At 53.9% G+C, this 20,729-nt stretch overlaps 1 protein-coding gene across 3 annotated transcripts; it reads right to left on the bottom strand.

The window, feature by feature from the left end:
- Window positions 1-4,508: 4,508 nt before the first annotated feature.
- SLC16A1 (solute carrier family 16 member 1) lies at window positions 4,509-20,094 on the bottom strand. Of its 3 annotated transcripts, none has more exons than XM_068173375.1 (5): window positions 20,064-20,094; window positions 11,252-11,509; window positions 7,719-7,862; window positions 6,414-7,277; window positions 4,509-6,022 (listed from the first exon to the last, which is right to left on the bottom strand). In XM_068173375.1, exons 2-5 carry the CDS (start codon window positions 11,466-11,468, stop codon window positions 5,757-5,759), a joined length of 1,491 nt encoding a protein of 496 aa, XP_068029476.1. In that variant the 5' UTR covers window positions 11,469-11,509; window positions 20,064-20,094; the 3' UTR covers window positions 4,509-5,756. The 3 variants fall into 3 exon arrangements, with proteins under 3 accessions (XP_068029476.1, XP_068029475.1, XP_068029474.1); XM_068173374.1 differs by lacking the exon at window positions 20,064-20,094 and adding an exon at window positions 18,471-18,609; XM_068173373.1 differs by lacking the exon at window positions 20,064-20,094 and adding an exon at window positions 15,754-15,909.
- Between the last annotated feature and the right edge of the window lie 635 nt (window positions 20,095-20,729).

Here is a 20,729-nt window from a genome sequence, read left to right as displayed (position 1 = left end):
GAGCTGCGCTGGTGACTAGAAGCTTAAGAGCCTACATGGACACAGCAGTGTGGGCAGCACGTGGAGCGCTGAGGAGGGACGCTGGCCACAACGGGCTCCATGCCAGCCCCATATGCCCATGGCAGTGGCAGGAACACCAGCAGGATGGTAGTTGGGGTGCATGGGAGGCTTGCCCAGAACTGCTGCAGTTCTCCCATGAACATACATGCTTCCCAAAAGCCAACAGCTCCAGGCACATGTGTCCAGAGGGGACAGGGCTGTCCTGTCCCACTTACCCTGTCCCACCCTTCCCCTGGCCTTGGAAATAGGGGACACCTCACCACACCCTTTGGGAAGCCGTGGGTACGCAGCCAACACCCCAGTGTATCACAAGGAGCCAAAGCAATTACTGCCAGGGTGGTGTTCTGGCAGAGCAGGAACAGCTGATCCTGCTGGATTGTAAACTAAGGCAGCCTTAACTCCTGGGAAAAACAGTGCCCAGCAGCTAGCTGTGGTGACTGTCACTGCCCTGTCCAGCAGATTATAATGTCCATTCAGAAATAATTATAAATAGTTAGTAAGCTGGTATTCCAGGGCAATATCCCATAACTGAACATAATGATTTCCTGGTGTTCGGCTGAGTGAGAACCAGACATTCCCAGTTAATGTCTTGCTTTGTCTTTTATTTGGCAGCTATTAAATCACCCCATCTTACTGTTTCTTCCCTTTATGCAGGAAGAAACTTGAAAGACAGCTCCTAAATTATTTTATAGACATGCTCAGGCTGCGCCTGAGCAACACAGGGATGCCAAAATCTTTGCCTGAAGCAGAGCAAAGGTCCTGGGTGCACCCAGGGGAAAAGCCTGAGCAAAGTGCAGCAGAGTTTGTCCTTGGCAGTGTTTGCAGTGAACACAGCTTGTGCCCCACAGTCTCACCCTGAGCATGTGCTGTGCCCCATCTCCACGTGGCATTGGGCACCCCTCGCCCCCTCTGGAATAGTTCCATGACAGGGGGGTATCCTTCACCACCCCCCCAGACTGGCTCTATGACAGTGGGGCATTGCTCAACCCCCCACCCTAACACAGCAAAGGGCTCTCAGTAGCAGAGTACAATGTGCACTGAAAATAATTGATGATCATCCTGCACTGATGCTCTGTCTCCTGTAATTCAGCTTTGCTCCTGGTTAAGGGGCTGTCGTTTTTCCTCAGAGCCCAGCCCAGGCAGCCAAGGCTGAGCCATGGCCCTCTCCATCTGCCCATTCCTGTACATCTATCCCTGTGCCATGTCGTGCCAGGCCACGGACAGGACTCTCCAACATCAGGGCTAAATCAGGCTGCTCATTGCACAAGGGTGTTCAGTCTGTGCCAGGGCACAAACCTGGACAGACCCCAGTCCCACAGGCAGCCCAAGGCAGAGGAAGAGAAAGAGGAAGACTTCCCCACGGGCCAGGATCTCCTCCTACAGGTTCTTCCTGCTCCTCAGCCACAAGCAGGATGGTTTGAGTGATGCTGGAGGAAGTGTCTCCACAGCCATGGCTCATCTCAAAGCCTTTGTGGGAGTCAGGATGGGCACCGCACAGTCATCCCCATATACCCCCCTGCAGCAGGAAGGCAGCAGCTAGCAGCAGCAATATGGGTGGCACTGATCACCCTGCCATTTCTTGGAAGCGTTCAAGGCCAGGCTGAGAGGGCTTGTAGCAACCTGGTCTAGTGGAAAGTGTCCCTGCCCATGTCAGGGAGTGGAATGAGATGAGCTTCAAGGGCTCTACCAACCCAAACCACTCTATGATTCTGTAATTCTCTCTGCCCCTGTCCCAGCCAGGGCACACAGCCACAGACAGAGGCAGTGCTGGCCATGGGACCGACAGACCTTTGCCAGCAGCTGCTCACCCTGCCGGGCCCCACCAGCACCTTGGCAGTGGCTGGGAACAGCAGCATTTGTTTGCAGAGCAGCAGCCCAGAGTGCTTGGACAGAGATGCACACTCAGCACAAGCCAGATCTCCCAAAAGAACTGAATAAAGTCCCTGGGCAGAGTAGGAGCAGGCAGGGACCCAGATCCCCTCCTCATGCTTGTCACATGAATGAGCTCTGCAGCCAGGCTCCCCTCTCCCCTGGAAGGGGATTGCCGTGCGTTGCGGGGAGGATTAGGCTGTTCCGGGAGGCTGGGAATGTCTGTGGGCGAAGGGCTGCCGGGCTGCCTGGCCTCTTACAATACCACAGGCACCACGGCCCCACAGACCAGGGAAAATGGGCTCGAGGCAGCCATTTGGGCATCCCCCAGGGAGGCGACGGAGGACGGCCCAACACCGCAGCACAGGCAGCAGCAGCCTCTCAGCCCATACCCGCTGTATTCAGAAGGCTCCCCGGTGAACTGCCCCCACGTTCCCTAACAGAGGGAAAGAAGGAAAGGAGGGAGCACAGCTGGGGTCTGCCTGCCTCATCCCATCTCCCACCATCAACAGGCCTGGCTGCCACCAGCAGTCAGCAGCTGGCAGCAGTTCCCAGCCAGCAGCTGGAGCACACCCTGCGCTCCTCTAGGAGCCCCCAAGCCCCCCCAGCTGCTGCTGAGCATTCCTGGCTGGCAACTTCAGATGTTTGGGAAAACAAACTCCAGGGGAATTAGCTCCCAAGCATTTCCTCAATTCTGCTCGCTATGAAGAGAATTTTATTTTGCTATCCCTGGAGGAAGGAAGGCAACATGGCCAGGTGCACAGAGGAAACCTGTGGAAGAATGGCAGGAATCTGGCAGCAATACTCCCGCTACTCACAGCTCCTGGCCTGGGGAGCAAGGAAGCACACTTCCTCATGGATGTACTGCGGTCCTTTGCAAAGGGACCACATCCAGCAGATCTCCACCTCCTCCAGTTAGGCGGTGCAATGGGTTCAGCCTGCAGGGCATCCCTGGAACACAAGGGCTGGTTTGAGCATCCACTGCCCACTCACCCATCACCATGCGTAAAGCCAGGGCTCCTATCTGCTTTTTCAAGCCCTGTGCCTCATTTTAGCTCCTGTTTTACAGGTGCGTAACACTGAGAGAGGCTCTGGGAGCCCGGGTCACGTACTTCCCAGCACTGCAGATAACTTTGCTTGCAGAAATAACAAGACTAAATATAGCTCTGCTGCTCCCGAGAGCTGAGCCAGGAGCAGGCACAGGGACAGCCCCTGCCTGGTGGGAGAGGCTGGCCCAGGGCAGAGTCTGTGCCCCGAAGGGGTGCCATGCCTGCCATAGCAAGGAGTGTGCTCCACCCCAATCAGGGCACTTATTAGTTTTCAGCCTAATGCAGGGCAAGAGTAAGTTTCTCCTCCCAATCCAACGGACACCTTCCTCTCTCACCTGCATCTCCACAGCATTGGATCAGAGGAACAGGTCCCACAGGAGATCCTGGAACAAGGACAGGGCTGACACCCTGCTCCAGATGGGGCATGGAGGTCACCGGTAGAGAACAACCAGGATTTATTACTGAAGTGTTCCCAGCCAGCCACATCCAAACAGCAGGAAATTATTTAAACACTTTTTCCTTAGAAGCAATGTTGGTTTCCTGCCCTAGCTCTGTGAGCCTCTCCCAGTGGCTCTGGCTACAGGAACACTCATGTCAGCTGTGGACACAGCCCAGACAGGACCCCCAATGACCACAAGAGGCAGGGACCAGCAGAGAAGGGCTGAGCACATTCTGCATGACGCAGGACAGATGCTCTTCTCAACAGGCATCGCCAATGCTTGGTATGGCAGAAGAGCCCAGGCCATCCTGCAGCCCTGAGTCCCACCAGCGACCATCCCACAAGCAGAGGGGACCTTGTCTGTAGCTACAAAAACTTGGATAACAGGGCAAGTTTCCCAGGGGTTGGTTACTGTGATGCGAGCCCATCCCTGTGGCTCACCAGGCACCCCAGCTATAAAAATACAATTACCTGGCTTTACAATATCACAGCTCAGTAACTACAACATCCACTTTTGCAAAATAAAACCCTAACAATCCTGGCTGCTTTATGAGATATTTAGACCAAAAAAAAAAAAAAAAAAAAAAAGCAAAATGGGCCTTGCAGACAAGGGAGAGCAAGGAGAGCAGTTGCAATGCAGGGCTTGAACCTGCCACAGGTTCAGAGACCCCAGAACAACTCTCTCAAGACCACCTTCATTTAACCCCTCATTTAGTTTCAGCTCCATACAGATGTGGTTCCACTCAGTTCAGAAGGAAACTGACAGCAAGAGCATCTGCACATCACTCAGACTTAAGTGCATGTCCCTCCCCCTCACAATCAAGGGACCTCTCAAGGGTTTTTACAGGTTTCTAAAATCAGAGTGCATGAGGACACTATGCTGTTGCCACCCTAACTACCAAGCAAAGCCTTCTCTTCCAGCTGAAAAGGGGCATCTCACCCTCTCAGTATGTGTCCAGCTTCCACAGGGTGTTGGTGCAGCAAATGGAGTCAGGCCCCACCACAGCCCCTCTCATCCCATCCTCAAAACCCTAAATCTGTGTGATCTGGCACACAGAAATCTCACTTCTAAGAAAGAAGGTCAGTATGGGTAAATTGTAAAAAAACAAGTTTATTTGAAAAAACTCAAGCCTCTTAACATGAATTCTGATCAACATTTACTAGAACTTGAGAGCCATTAACCTGCTCCACGTACGTTGAGATATTTTCCAACACTAAAAAATAAAAAATAAATACATACAAATTCTTTCTTCCCCCTTACGTGTCCTAGATGTGAGAGGTTCAGCATCCACCGCCTTAAGATCTCAGTTGAACAGAAGCAAGTAAAAGAGGTTTCTCTAACAGATAAAAGAGCAAAAGCAGAAAAAGTCTCAGGGATGTACCATCTCCACCCACCTCACCACTCTGCCCAAGGTCAGGCACCCAAAACACTTGGCTGGATGGGATGCTCTGGGGGAAGTCCACCCCACGGGCAGGATGGGGCAGCACAGCCAACAGCAGCGTGCATGCCAGCACCACAATCTGAGCCCAGTTCACATCACCCAGCACTGGGCTGAGAAGAGGCACTATTGAGGCAGAGTGGGGAGGCAGGGGGAACCCCAACACTCCCCAAGGAAGGCTTGGGCAAGCAGGGCTGCCACAGCCCTGGAGTGGGTAATGCTGCCCAACAAGAACCTCAGGCATCTTTCTTCAACCTGAATATCCCGTGAGAGAACAGCTACAAAAACAGGGATTTTAAAGAACTACAGTAGCTAAAGTGTTTTTAAAACATACCTAAAGACCACCTAAAGAGCCAGGAGGCACTGGGCATGGGGGTTAAGGAGCACCTTGCCCCATGCCTGCATCTCCCCTGCAGAGGACCTGCAGTAAGAAGCGTGTGAAGCAGTATTCATCCAGGGCCGGCCCTGAAGCCCATTGTGCTTCAACAAATCCAGTATCCTGCTTTTTATGGCTTTTTAACAACAAAACTCCACAAAGCACACGCATATCCCCCCCGCCCCCCAACCCCAAGCAGAATACAGAGCTAAAGCACAGTTTAGAGTTAAGGCTCGTTCAGATTCAGCTAGATATGGAGACTGTAAGGCACATATTAGTACATTCATGTTACTGTTAAAAAGCCAGACTATAAAAGCCCCCCTGCCCCGGACACACAAGGATACTGCATGTGTAGTCCTGTAACCTTTGTTTAACACAGATGGAAAGACAATTCAGAGCCTGTTTAAAAATGAACACCCGGTTTAAACACTTCTTACGGCCACCCAGCGCCAGCAGAGCTCTGCCCCGGCCGCCGCACCAGGGCAGCAGCGCTTCCCCCACACTCTGGGATTAAGACCAGTCCCTCACATGCGGCTCTCCTCCTCTTTGACACCATCCTCCACATTCTTCTGAGGTGAGGGGGCCACATCATTTTTTGCCTCTTTCTGCTTCCCAGCCTCATCAATGTTGGTCTCTTCATCCTTCCCTTCCTTCTTCGCTTTCTCCTCCTTGGCCACCAGGCGATAGTTGATGCCCATCCCGATGAAGAGGTAGATCCCAGAGATGATCAGGACAACCCCGCAGGCCCAGTAGGTGTACTTGTAGTCACCATACATGTCATTGAGTTTCCCTACAAGACAAGAGAGGGTACAGTTTAGCAAGAAGCCCCCAGAGCACCTCAAAGTCATGGAGATATTCCCAAGAGCCAAACAAGCCCATCACCCTCATGTTCAGACAAGGACCTGTCCCACATTCCTTGATTTCCTGCTCCCCTACCCTGTGCCAGGGGTTCAGATCCCACTTCCTTGGCCATTCCTCAGATGCTGGGGTAGTCTCCTGACCGCTGCCCCATGGCTCAAGGGAACCCACCACCACTCAGCAAGTCCAGGCAGGACAGCCAGAGTCACAAAATCATTAAGACTGGGAAATACCTTTAAGATCATGAAGTTCAATCACCAACCCAGCACCACCCCATTAAAACCAGGTCCTCAAGTGAGTTCTCCAGGCACAGCACACCCTACCTAGCATAGGGGGTCCCAGAAGAACAGGGCAGCACTCCACGATGGTCACCAGGCCAACAGCGCTGGAGAACCGCTGAGCTCCCACCAGGTCCATCAGGGTCTCAAACAGGATCGAGCTCAGCCAGCCAAAAGCAAAGCCAAAGAAGCCAGCATAAATGCAGAAGCCAGCATAGCTGGTGGACATGGGGACCAAGAGGTGGCAAACCCCATTGTAAATAATAGAGATGGCAAAGAAATACTGGATGCGGGGTCTGACCCACTTGGTGTTTGCCACCAGTCCCATGGAAGGTCTGGCCACCATGTCCACAAAGGCCAGTATGGAGAGCAGGAAGGCTGCAGAATCACTAGCAATCTTCTTGCTCTTTGCGTAATTGCTGAGGAAGACCAAGGGAGCGAACAACCCGAAGAACATGATTACATTGCCTGACAGATAGAGCAGGAAGCCCCTGTGTGTGAACAGAGACAGGTCCAAGAATTTGTTGATTGTCTGGAAGAATGAGCTCTTCTCCTTCTTGGCCTTTCCATCAATGAGGTCCGTGCTGGTGTCGCCATCGTCCTTTTTCCCCGCTTTCCCAGCCTCATGCTGCCCTTCCTTATTGGCCTCTTTCTGCAGCTGATCCGGCTTGGGACCTATGGGCCGCATCAGGGATCCAGCTACGCAGCAGTTCAGCAGGAGGCCACCCAGGATGAGGAAGCTGCCACGCCAGCCAAATATGCCAAAGAAGAGCTGGTTGACGGGTGCCAGGGTAGAGAGGAAGACAGGGCTGCCTGCCATTGCAAGCCCATTAGCTAGCGGACGCTTCTTAAAGAAGTACTTGCCAATCATGGTTAAGGCAGGGTTCAGGTTGAAGGCAAGTCCAAGGCCTGTAGGAGAGAGATAAGGGGCTCAAGGCTTGGATGCCTCCAGCAGCACTGGCAGAAGGGCTGGTAGGACAAGTGGGGTTTCAGTTCTGGGGAGTTCACTGCTCCATTTCCAGCTTAGAATAATAGAATCATTTCGGTTGGAAAAGCCCTCTAAGAGTCCAACCATTGCCCCAGCACTGCCATGTCCTCAAGTGTGACATCCACATGCTTTTTGAACACTTCCAGGCATGGTGATTCCACTAGTGCCCCAGACAGTCCATTCCACCAGCTGACCCACCCACTTTCCAGCTGGCAGGAGCAGGAGTCAGCCCCTGCTGCCAGCTAAAGAGGCACCTAGACAGTGACAAGAACCAGAATTTATGCAAATTCAGACATCAACTAATAATTACTGGGTTGAAGTTGCTCCTTTCACTGCCCCACTAGGGCAGAGCTCTCACTTACCCCCTATGACCCCAACACAGAAGTAGAGCTCCTCCACCGTGTTGCAGAAGGAGGCTGCAATCAGCCCACAGCCGGAGAGGCAGCCACCTGCGATCATGATGGGCCGGCTGCCATACTTGTTCACCAGGATGCTGCTGATGGGACCTGAGCAACAAAGGAGATGCACCCAGAGAGGAGTTATCTATCTTCGCATGAGAGACCAAACACCCACACGCAGGCACACTGCAACTTTACTGCCAGAGGACTCCAGCTTTCACACAGCATTGCTTTTCCCAGTAAGGGAACTGGAGTAAGGGGAAAGGACAGGAGGTTCAGAGGCAGCTGGAGATAAGAGAATCACAAAATGGTTTGGGTTGGAAGGGATCTTAAAGATCATCTTGTTCCAGCTCCCTGCCACGGACAGAGACACTTTCTACTAGATCAGGTTGCTGCAAGCCCCATCCAACGCAGTCTTGAACATTTCCAGGGATGGGGCAGACACAGCTTTTATAGGCTTCTCTGTGCCAGGGCCTCATCACCCTCACAGAAGAACTTCTTCCTAAATATCTAATCTAAACCAACCATAAGAGAATTGTTGAAGCACAGAAAGCTTTGACTTCTCTGAGCAAGTTGCCTTCTGTGGGTTGAAATAGGAGCTGCCCAGCCACCAGCTGCCCCCAGAGACAGGGCTTTGGGACAGGCTGAAGCCACCTGCCTCATGCTGTGCTGTGGGCTCTCCCCTACTTGTGGCCACACACCCACCGTGGGCTGGGGTCTCAGCCACAAAGCAACTGCACATCTCCTGCCAGAGGTTTCTGATCAAGACTAGATGAAGATGTGAAGAAACATCTTCTCTGGGTGCAGATGAAGCTCCCCAGGGCTTGGGGAGAAGCACCACTGCCCCAGGAGATGAGGTGCTTCTGTTTTCACTGCTACCTCTAACGCAGACAGGGCCCAATTGCCCTTTTAAGTGCTTCAGTATCAGGAGCTTTAATCCAAAGCAAACAGCGATTAGAGACTGCCAAGCATGCTCTACAGACACTAAAATGTATTTAAATACACTGAATGAACATCCATTGAATATTAACAGACCTTGCTTTGCCATTAACAGACAGAGAGGTTGTCAACATGTTATTCATGGGTCCTCAGATGGTACTTGACCTTTTTGCCCAGTTTAAACACAGCCTGGAGCAGGTTACAGAAGCCTTGGTGCTGCAGAAGCTGCTCCCAGCCCCACAGCATTCTGCTCTCTGCTACCAGAGCTCCAACACAATGCCACCAGGGATGGGCCATGGCTCTGGTCCTGTGAGAGGCAGCAGCACCTGGAAGCTGCCACATCACAAGTCCCGCAGAGCACTCAGCACTTGGCAAAACCTGGACCTTAAACTCAGCAAACGTGATGTCCCTAAAGAGTCTAAAGGTAGCCACAGCTTTTCTTCTGGGAAGTCCACCTGGAAATAGCAGGCTCCAAAGGGCAATCAGCAGGAAGCCACCCAGCTGGACAGTGCCAGGTACTCTAGGGGCAAATTTCCCTATTCCCCCCCTGCTTTTTTTAAAGGACAATAATTCACACCCATACCTATTTTCTAGATTCACTGGAAGCATTTTTGACTAAACATTACCTGATCTAACTTGATTGCTCAAGCTGCCAAAGACATGTAAGTAATGGAATCTAACCCCAACGTGGGGCTGACACAGGAGCATTTGACACCGTGACATCCATGCATCCCGATGGCGACTACACAGGTTAGCTGTAGGGAAATGTGCTGCTTCCTCACACCTAGACCCCCCCAGGAGAGAAGCTGCCCCAGCTCTGTGAGATTTCACTGCTCCAGAGGATGAACTACTTTTTTCAGCCTCCAAGCAAGCAGGTGTCCTAGGAGACAGGAAAAATGGGATGCACATTATGACTGCTCCAGTGCAATTCAGACTCTGTAAAGGGTCTGTTTTCAGGCAGGAATGAATGGGGCAGCAGCGATTCCTGTGCTTCAGCAGCTGGAGGATGAATAAAAAGTCCTGAGATGGAAGTGATCCTCAAGAATCGAGTCCAGCTCCTAGCTCTGCACAGGACAACCCCAACAATCCCACCTTCTGCCTGAGAGCATTGTCCAAAATACTACTTGAGCTCTGGCAGCCTTGGGGCTGTGGCCACTGCTCTGGGAAGCCTGTTCAGTACCTGACCACCTTCTGGGGGAAAAATGCACCCAGGTTGATCTGGGGTACTTTCAGCATCCCTGCCACCAGCATATGGCCAAGAAGCTCAAGACCAGCAGCTGCTGGAATTTAATGGCAACAGTTTAGTGGAAGCAGGAGAGACAGTATCACCATGGAGGGAGGGAGACATGGGGACAGCCACTACTCCAGTACTGGAGGAGGGAGTTCCTACCCCTGCTGCCAGGCAGCTCCAGACAGTGCCCCCAGAAGAACCAGCTCTGAGCTACTGCGAGAGGAGGAATGTCCCAGATTGGGTCTCATTAAGGCACTTACACAGTTTACAAGCTTGTTACAACATTGGAGCAGGGAAATGTGCTGGTCGCTTCGCTAGCTGAGCGAGGACAAAGCAGAGCCTGTTCCCAGCAAAGGAAAAGCCTCGTGCTCAGCCGGGAGCTGACATCAGCTCCTTTGGATGCACAAATCCAACAAGGCTGCAGGCAACTCGCCAGCTGGGGACTGGCAGCAGGGACAAGCTCCCATTTGCCTCTGAAGTGGCCACAACAGCAGGCTCACAGTGTTTCTTTCAGCCCAGCACAACACTGTGTTTGCAGGCACATACAGGACTCCAGGGTCTGAGACCAGGAACACTCTGCATGCTCCTCACCCATTAAAAACATGCATAAAGTACTCAGCTTGAGAGTTAAAAGCCTTCAAAAGGCAGCTTCTGAAGGACAGGGGAGGGAAGGGAGCTGTTTTAGTTTAGGTGGGTTTGCCTTATTCTGCTCATGACTCTGTACTTCCAGTGCACACTACCATCCTCGAACAGCACAAGCTGCTCACAGCACTGCTTGGCACCATCAAGCAGTAACACGTGGCACGAGGCTTCAGTGCACTCCAAGCAGAACTGAGCTGACAAGAAACTGAGGACAGATCCCTACGTACACCCACTATTCCCTGAATTGAAAAAAAAACAACCCAAGAAACCCCAATGTCTTATGTGAAAGTGCCCCTAAGATCAGGACTGCCACATGTAGCACAGCAGCTCCCTGGCCTTCAGGAGGATGCTGGGAGTACACACAGCATCTGCAACCCACTGTAATAAGGACAAGGGCAGAATTACACAAGTCATAATTCCCCGGAAAGATTTTACAGCTTTGCAGAGGAGGACAGATTAACCCGGTTTTTGCATTCTGGGCATTAAATGGAACTTTCTGAGCAACCTCCTTTAAGAAAACTCATTAAGGGAGGTTTTGCTCTCAGATAAGGGGAGAATTCAAAGTGTTAGCAGAATTTTGGTTGTTGTCACTACAGCCAGGTGAGAATTTACCAGCCCCAGCAGGAGAGCAGCATCTTGTGCTGTGATGCGGGAGCACAAGTACCACTGCCTCCACCCCACTTACCTCCTGCATACATAACAGCCAGCATGATGGAGGAGATCCAGGAGACTTTGCTGCTGGAGGCATTGAAGATGACCTCAATCTCTTTGAAGAACACTGTGATAGATTTGGGGAAGGCATAGGAAAAACCAATGGAAATGAAGGCTCCGATGACCACAGCCCATCCCCATCCTCCTTCAGGAGGAGTGTATCCTACGGGGCCTCCGATGGCCGGTGGCATCTTGAATCAAGTCGGCGATGATTCCGTTGGGGATCAAAGATCTGCAAAGGACAAAGCATTGCCTCAGCTGAAAGCAGAATCTCTGCTCCTGGCAAACAACTGCATGGCTCAAGCTCTGTTTGCAAGGCTGGCACTGCACCAGTGCCCCCACCACCATGAGGAAAGTTGATCCGTGAGGTAAGAGCACCCCAGGATCACCAGCACAGTGGGCCACTCCAAAGCACACACTCAGATTGCAGCTGGCCTTTAAGAGCCCAGTCAGCACACATTTTTAAGTGACAAATGTAAGACGTGACACCCTGACCTAAGCTGGAAAGGGCAAGCAGTGTCTGTGACAGCAGCCAGGACTCATCCGCACAGGCAGAACCCCCACAGCATTTCCAGGAGCGCAACCCCAGCACTGCAAAATCCCAGGAAGCCCCAGGCCACCTAGAGCAGGAGCTGCACACTAAGGTTATTAAATGCAGACACACTGAGGGGAAGTAAGTCCCCATGAATGAGCTGAACAGGACACTCCTATTTCTGCTGAAAAAGGGCGGTTGGGTGTCACAGCACACGCACCATCCACAAAGGTCAGGGGCTATGGCTAAACTTAGCCTGAGCAGTGACCAAGGAAGGCTCCCACATGCCACCAGAGAAGGGGGAGGTGGATCCACGCAGAGCAGTCTCAGCAGAGCCTGGTTCCCCTGCACTTTGGCCCTGGCAGGGCACCTCCAGACCCAAGTGCATCCGAACCCTCCTCCTCGATCAAAAGGGCTACGGCAGGTTTCACAAAGCACCCAAGAATAAAAACAATTCACCTAAAAAGTTCAAAACTAGAAGTGACTAGAAAACAAAATAAACAGGAAAATGTCATTCAGGTTTGCTGAAGTGTGGAATCCCCTTGGGAGAGGCTCATTGGGAGCAATCCAGAGGCCATCAAGGTCAGGCAGTTCATGCATGGGCCCACACAGCAGCAGAACTAGATCACACTCCAGAGCCGCCCTTACTCCAAATGAAGGCTGGTCCAGGCAGCTGAGAGCAGCACAAGGCATCACAGCAAGGAACTGCAGCAAGGGCAGCTGCTCACAAACAAGAGTTATAACATGCAAAGCAACAGATATCATTACCAGCCCCAGAACTCCTGTGTAGCCCCAGGGATTTCAGAAGGCATTTTCTGATGGACTACAGCCCTCCCCAGCCTCACAGCCAGAAATATTGCCACCTCACTCACCCATATTAAGGAACAGCTGCCAAGGGGACAGCATTAGGCTCCTTCACCAGAGCCTACCCCTCACTCCACAGCTCAGGGCTGCACTTGAGGAAAAAGCCACCTTTGAGCAGGAGAGTCTTTTCCAGAGCTCCTGAGGTCATACCAGGTAGAGTGACAACTTCAAAGCAGTGTGGTGCTGGCTCAGAGAGGTGCAGCCTCCTATTTATAGCCTGTATCCGCCCCAGCTCACAGCGATTACCATCTCATCCATGGCTGCTGACATGCCAGCATCTACCTGGCACATCCCTACAGCACACACTACAGGACTACGGGCTCCTGCCTTTTCACTCACTCTGTGACACTTGGTGCACGTCCAAGGCTAGGATCCCGGTGTCCTGCTCAAAGCACAGCTGGTGATCCAGAGTCATGGGGGGATCCTGCTCTTTCCTACCTGGCACTGGAGGTACTGGCAGCAGTTATCTGATACAGCACCAGGTTTGCCAGAGCCACCTGACACCTGGCTGCGGTGATGCCCCAGACCCACACAGGGCGAGAGGAAGAAAAGCACAGCAGGTTGGAATCTGTAAGCTGCTAAGACTAGTTTAGTGTGACCCAGACAATGATTTTTCACTGGCAGGGTATTTTCCTGCATCCTGGCCAGTGCAGCACATGACCATCATGAGCAGCTCCAAGCCACCCACCACTCCAACAAAGGAATCATTGACAAGATGCTGCCCTTGGCACGTCCACAGCTGAACTATGCCCAGGAGCCAGAGCCCATTTCTTCTGATTTCCTCTCTGAGACTCAAGAGGATGAGCCCATCTCTCTGGCGTCTGGCTGCAGGCAGAGCCCTGGGCCAACACACAGCCGTGGGCACCCATGTGGGACCAGCCACTGAGGGACCAGCCAGGCTCCACAGAGACTCCCGATGCAGTCTGGCCTCCTGGAACACAGAGCAGCCCACCCACCCACCATGAGCACTGGGAACTGCTGAACATGCCCTCCCCACACAAGCTGCACACGGGAGCTTCCGCCACCTCTTGCTTTGAGTCACGCTGTGCTTTCACAGCCTTCAGCGAACCCTAAAGCATCATCCAACCACACTGATTTATCCAAAATATTTTTGAAAGCTGAAACTACCAGGTGTTGGCTATAAAAGCTCCCAGCAAGGAATATAATCTACTTGTGAGCACTAATTAAAACTACAGGCAATAAAAGCCATCCAAGGCAAAGGCTGAGGAGGTTTTGATGAGGTGTTGGGAATTTTTCCCTTTTGCTCCTGAGACATATACACTAGTTTAATTCTTTCACTGCTCCCAAGGATCTCAACTGCTCCAAAATGACTGTGGCTTGGTTAATTTATTTTTTCTTCCCCTACAAGCAGCATTTCTCCTCCTGCGGGTGCTGAGGTGGCATCTCTCTGTAAAATAAAAGGCTTCTGGCAGGTTAGACATGACCTCTCTTGCATTGCTGAGGCACAATGAAAAACCTTGAGCTGAACAAGGTTTTGAGACCAAAGATTCCCAAAGTCTGATGCCAGAGAGTTTACACAAAGAGTTTTGCATGCCACAACACTCTTCCCTGACTCACTGAAAATCCTTATTAAGAAAGACCAGTTTTAGAAAGCTCATATTTCAACTGCATTAGGCTTCTTGATGATTTACTCCTTGCCCCCACACAGAGGTAGTTTCAAACAAGTGAGGAAAAAAAAAAAAAAAGCACATGTAAGGCAGCCAGCCCAACTAGAAAGATTCCCTCCCTTTTGCAAAAAGGGAAATAAAAAAATCCAAAACCAACCAGAACATATAGTTATGACATTTTCAGCTCTGTTTTGGAAGAGCTGTAACATGTAAGATGTGATTAGAAATCAAATTCACAGCTGCCAGCAGCCAGCTACAGTTTGCCCTATTAGGAAATAAAATAACCATATTTGCAGTAATTAAGACTGATGAAACCACGTAATGACTGTGAGCATCACAAGTGCTCCCTATAAAAGCCCTGACTAATCTGCAGGAATGGGTAGCCTACAGCCACCCTCCCCTGCACAGCAATAGTGAGAGCAGGAATTGAGATAATGAGGATGGTATCACCTCAAAACAGGTCCCTCAGGAGACTAAAGCCCTGCCATCTCCTAGGTCCCACCCAAAAGCAGTTATCCTTTCTCCAAAGGGGCTTGGAACAGTAGGATTTCAAGACTTTTAGTTACATAATGCAGTAAACTGCTGCACTTTCGAAAGCTCAGATTGGCAGAACTCCAGCACAGAAAGACAGAGGCTCACATTTATAGAGCACTGCAAATGCCCCAAAGTATTTCTGGGGCAAAGCCTTTATTGAAGTGGTTCATATTGCTCCTTTTTGGGGTCAAAGGAAGTGGGACATTCCCCCATCCAAGCAGAGGCCCTGCCCCGGCACAGCACACCTCTGCCTCTATTCACGCATCCCTCCAGCTCAAGGCTTCCCTACACTCAGGGCATCTGCTGCCCTTTGAGCCCACAAAGCCCTTCCCCTGGAGCAGGGCTCTCAGAGTGCCTGGGAACTGGAGCAGGGCAGGCAGGGAGCCTCAGCTCTTGCTCCCTAGAGCAGGACAAGCTGAGAGACCCCTATCTTTCTCCCACAACCCACCATCAGCCTAGTGCCCACACAGGTTTGTGCTGCTGCCAGCAGAAGTTCATCTGGCACCTTAGCAGGTGTGAAATCCACAGTGGCTCATTCCCAGCCCTGCTGTTTTTGCTTCCTGCTTTCTGCTCCTCCTGTGCTCTCCCAGCTTCTGAGATGGACATAGCATTGTCCAGAGAAGGATCTCCACAGCAAAAAGCTGCCCAGGGGTGTCCCAGCTATCCAATGGCCATTTGGGTGCCTTGTGCCCTTGTAAGCTGGACCTAGCCTTTGGTCTGGGAATGCCATCAGTGAAACACCTAGGCCAGGCAGGATGGGCACAAAGCTGCCCCTTGCTAGCAGCAGAGATTGCACTCCCTGAGGGAGCTCTTCCCTCAAGCCCTCAGCAGAAAGGGGGATGCTGTTCCCCAGGCACTCGTTCCCATCAGCCCAGCCCAAAGAATTAGCCACATCCACCCCACTGAAGCCCAGCTCACCACAAGAAGCTCTTCCAGTGCTCAGCACAGGGCCATAAGGCCATAAACATCCATGAGACATTTACCCAACATGGGGAGCTGGCAGGCCCCCAGCCTCTCTCCTTCTGATCCCTGAAACTAAACTGAGATCTCTTGCTGAGGAAATGAAGGGGCTGGCAATCACCAGCTGTTCACAGCCAATAACACTCTATAGCTTCAAATTTGGCCTTTTTCTGGCCAGAAGTGCGATGAAACAGAGATTGTCAGGAGTTGAGACACCACTTTCACCAGTTTTAAGCGGGTTTAGAGCATTATGCACAGAGCTCTAATTCCAGCGGGCACCCACAGCCAGGGTTTAACCTGGCAGCACATGGCCTACGTGACTCCCCAGCGCTTCCAAGGGCTCTGCATCAGGACAATAGTCAATTGAGGCCCTGCTCAGCCCCAGCCTTTGCTGCTGGGGTGAGCCAAGGTCAGCAGCACAGGCAGGGCTCACTCAAGGCCAGCAGCCCACACAGGCAAGCTCAAGGTTTTGGCCAGAAGCAGCCCAGCCCACTCAGCGCCTCTTCCCACCAGGAATGGCCAACACACTCCCAGACATGCCCCGGTCTGCCGGCCCGGTGAGCCAACACCGGCACGCAGACAGACAGACGCCATGGGGCACAGCATTGGCAGCTACCCTCCTCCAGCTCCCCCACTGGCAGCACAAGCCTCAGCCCGCAGAGGCACAGATCATCCTGCTCACCCCACCGGGCACAACCACGATCTTTCCCTGGACACTCACAATTGGTCTCCCTGGTGGACACAGCCCCTCAGCCCCCAAAACACTCTCAGCATGGCACAGGGCAAGAAAGGCTGCAAGCTGCCCTGCAAAGTGAGATGTTGGGATAGTTTGTTGGCAGCTTTGAGGGAAGCCAACCAACCAGAGAGAAGAGCAGCTATTTGTGTCCACCAGAGAAGCTCCCACCTGGGGCTGCTGTGCCTGGTTGTTAGCATCAGGACCGACCATCTTACTGGTGTGAGAAAGCATTGAAATCAAGCTTAAGCAAGCTACCAACAAGCCCAAGGGAGAAAGCCTGGTTTATTTCTACACCACAGCCTGGCTGTGGTCATGGCTCTTCTAGAGCCCTCTAACCCAAAACCCTGAAGCCAGAGGGGTTTGCAGACCACTTACAAGAATATTATGTGAAGCAAGCAGCTCTTGCATGTAGTCTGGGCTCACATCAGCTTCAGCCCCCAGCACAGCACCTGGAGTCCCCTCTCTAACTGTCCTCCCATCCCTAGGGAAAGGGATTCTCACAGCACCAGCTGCCAGCCAAGCCCCTGTCGCAGGAGGGGACAGGGGATGCTCAAGCCCCTGCACAGGGTTTCCCAGTCACACCCCGAATACAAGCTGTGCTCTGCCAGGACACAGAGTTGATCCTCCCCACACTAGCGGTGCTCAGGAACGCTCCCAGGACACCCTGTGCCTGCCCAGAAATCCTCAGAATGAGAAAAATGTAGTATGGAATAGCATCAGCATTCTTGCATTAGAGACCTGCAATGCCAGTCAGAGACAGCTCCAGGTGTCTTGGCAAAGCAGGGGGCTGCAAAATCACAAAAAGTCACAGCGGTTACCATCAAACTGAACTGTCTATCCCTTCCCTAAGAGCAGGAGTCTGAATTTTGATCCCAGCCACTGCCACATTATTGCTACCTTCAAGCCCTCAAACCACAGATGAGTAAGCACCAGGATGGAGGTGGGACATGCACACCAAGGACTCGAAAGCACAAGGGCCTTTGAGGTGGGAGAGGAGGTCACACCAAGGACCCAGGAGTACACAGAAGGAAGTGGGACACTCACACTGAGAACCCAGCCCTCAAACCAGGACCAAGGTAGCATTGGCATAGAGGCAGGAGAGGAGGTCACACCGAGGGCCCAGTACCACTCCAGTGATTGTGGTTTCAGTAATTAACTACAGCCCCACATGGATTTTCCTTAGCTACAGAACTACTCTGCAGCAGCTCTAAGGACACAGTGAGTCATACTGATAACACTAGTGAGAGGCTCCCACTTTCTTAAGAGTCTGTTATAGGCTGATTCCAGAGGAGGAAATGGGAAAAGCCATTAAAGTGCAACAGAAGATTTGCACTACAGGGCTTAATGAGATGCACCTCCCAAGCCTACGTGCAGCTTTTCAACTCCTCATAAAGGAGATATAAAATGACAGCATGAAAGTCACTGGGTATTTTCCACCTTAGCTGCCAGATAAATCAGGCCAACTGTGCCAAACAGGAGCCAAGAGAAAGCACACGCGACCATTCACACCTTTTCCAGGTAGTGCCTCCTCAAAGGGAACAATGTCTCACACCTTCCCAAGGAACTAGGACAGCCACAGGCACCCCCACAGACAGATTTGCCATGCACTAGCAGAACTTGTTTGTAATTAGGAGGTCCTTCACCCCAGCGGTTCATCTACGACCAAGGAAGTTCCTTCCCAGCAAAGGCTCTATCAGGAACTTGGGAGTTTCTTCACACCCAGCAGAGCCCAGCTGCTCCTTGCCCATTTCTCAGCACTGCTGACACAGCCAAGGAAACCTCAGTGCGAACACACCCGGGAGAATCCAACAGCACTAAATTACCTCACTTAGCATGAAAATGGGATTCCTGTGCACCACAAAAAGACTTAAGGCTCACAGAAAGGCAAAAACCAGAATCATTATACCTGCTTCCTTGTGATGCAAGTAAGAAAACCCACCTTTTTCATCAGAAAAAACTTGAAGCTGGAGAACATGAGTGACCATTGTGTAAAAGGTCCACATTTAAGGGGCAGGGTGTGAGCACTCAGGCCATTTACTGTTTCAGGACACAAATCCCACCTCTCCTGCCGCAGATACAATTCACAATTTCCTTATGATCCTCCTGTTCACACTCATCCCCTTTGCCTGAGTCAACGTTCAAACCCTCCAGCACTGTTCACTTTCATGATGCATTTGTGCACCCTTCAGCTGCAGGACTCCTGCCCGACCTGCAACACCCACCCTGGGTGAAACATTCCAGCAGCATGTCTGGAGCCCAGCCCCGCTAAGCTCATGCAGCATTTCACCCTGGGGCCAGCAAACACCTGCCAGAGGCCACCAGGCTTCAACCAGAGCAGACCCCAGGACCAGAGCCGGTAGGTGCTGGCTCTGGGAGCGCTCCAACAGCCCCTTGCTCCCAGCGAGTGTAAGCTACCACCGGCTACCACTGAGTTCCAGCAGCCCCAGCTTTCTGCTGCTGGTCATCGCAACGCCTCGCCGGCTGACTGATTCGCACACCAGAGGGTGGATGCGCGCCCCAAACACGTACGGGGCCATCAAGACCTTACTACCACCTCCTCCCGGAGCAAGGCAGAAACAAGCGCTAAAGGCGCCTTTCCTGGAGCTGGAGCACGGTTCCGCAGTTTATCCTGCACAGCCAGCGGGGGATCACGGTGCTGAAGGACCTGGGTGACTCACCCACCTGAGCAGCCTCGAATGCCCGAGGTCCAGCTCTGAGCACCTGCCAAGAGGAGTCACCTGAAGGCCGGTATGAGCGGCATCGCGATGTAGTGCTCACCCAGATGCTGAAGGCTGCACGATGCTCCCCAGGAGGACGGGGGGCACCCCCGTGCACCCCAATACCACTCCCAGGACGTGGCTCCCACGCAGCTTCCAGGCCCTCCCTGCCTTTATCGAGAGCCAAACACAAACAGTGATCACCTCCTCCCTGCGCCCCAGAGTTTATCGAGCACCTCCAAACGGTGCGGAGATTCCCCCACGCGGCCCCACAAACACGCTGGGGGAGCGGCCTGAGGGACCGGGCAGGGGAAACGAGGAGCTCCCCGGGACAGGGAACCCCCACCTGAGGGCAGCTGGGCCACCGCCATCCATCCTCACCACTCGCCGGGAGAAGGTGGCCTGGGAAGCCCCCACCCCAGGGCGCGACTGCTGGCGAGAGAGGGACGAGGGTCGGGGCGGGGCGCCGAGGGACCCGCACCACGCGGCCATACCAGAGCGGGAACAAAACATGGCTCCCCCCGCTGCCCGGGGGCGGGGGAGAGCGAAGCGGCGCCTCCAACACAGCCGGCGTGGAACCGACTAGCCGCCGAACGGATGGGCTGCGCGACCGGCCACAGGGGGGGCCCCCCGCCCCAAGAACGGTCCAGGACCATCACCGGCTCCAGGACCTCACAGCCGGGCCGGGAGCTGCGGCTCCGGGGAGCGCGGAGCCGCCAGAGCGCCTGGGGCTCCCAGAGCCGGAGCCCGACCCCGTGGCCCCCCCCCCCCCGCTCGCCCGTCCCGCCGCGCCACGTGGGCCGCCCGCGCCCTACCTGCGGATGGTGCCGGTGCCGCCGCCGCCGCCGAGTGCGGCCGCCCCCGCCCCCGCCGCTATAAGCGCGGTGGGGGCGGTGGGGCGGGAGCGGGGCGTGCCCGGCCGCGCTCCGCCCCCCCCGCGCGCCACGTGCGCCTCGGGGCCCCCCCGACCCTGCGAGCCCGCGGCCGGCGGGCCGGGCCGTGCGCCCCGGCACGTACCGCCCGGCACGGACCGACCGGCACGGACCGACCGGCACGGACCGCCCCGGCACGGACCGCCCCGGCACGGACCGCCCGGCACGGACCGACCGGCACGGACCGTCCCGTACGGACCGACCGGCACGGACCGCCCCGGCACGGACCGACCGGCACGGACCGACCGGCACGGACCGCCCCGTACGGACCGCCCCGGCACGGACCGCCCCGGCACGGACCGACCGGCACGGACCGACCGGCACGGACCGCCCCGGCACGGACCGCCCCGGCACGGACCGACCGGCACGGACCGACCGGCACGGACCGCCCCGGCACGGACCGCCCCGGCACGGACCGACCGGCACGGACCGACCGGCACGGACCGCCCCGGCACGGACCGCCCCGGCACGGACCGACCGGCACGGACCGCCCCGGCACGGACCGACCGGCACGGACCGACCGGCACGGACCGCCCGGCACGGACCGCC

This window comes from Anomalospiza imberbis, chromosome 26, assembly GCF_031753505.1.
Source record: "Anomalospiza imberbis isolate Cuckoo-Finch-1a 21T00152 chromosome 26, ASM3175350v1, whole genome shotgun sequence".
Classification (NCBI taxonomy): Eukaryota; Metazoa; Chordata; class Aves; order Passeriformes; family Viduidae; genus Anomalospiza; species Anomalospiza imberbis.
The sequence above is the reverse complement of the archived record's forward strand: the minus strand, read 5'-3'. Positions and strand labels throughout refer to the sequence as shown.

Excerpts from the sequence above, each read along its gene's own strand:
- SLC16A1 (XM_068173375.1), bottom strand. The coding sequence starts at position 11,468 with ATGCCACCGGCCATCGGAGGCCCCGTAGGATACACTCCTCCTGAAGGA. Across the intron at positions 7,863-11,251 it reads GGCTGTTATGTATGCAGGAG|GTCCCATCAGCAGCATCCTG; the intron begins GTAAGTGGGGTG and ends TTTGTTGCTCAG. Across the intron at positions 6,023-6,413 it reads TCTGGGACCCCCTATGCTAG|GGAAACTCAATGACATGTAT; the intron begins GTAGGGTGTGCT and ends CTTGTCTTGTAG.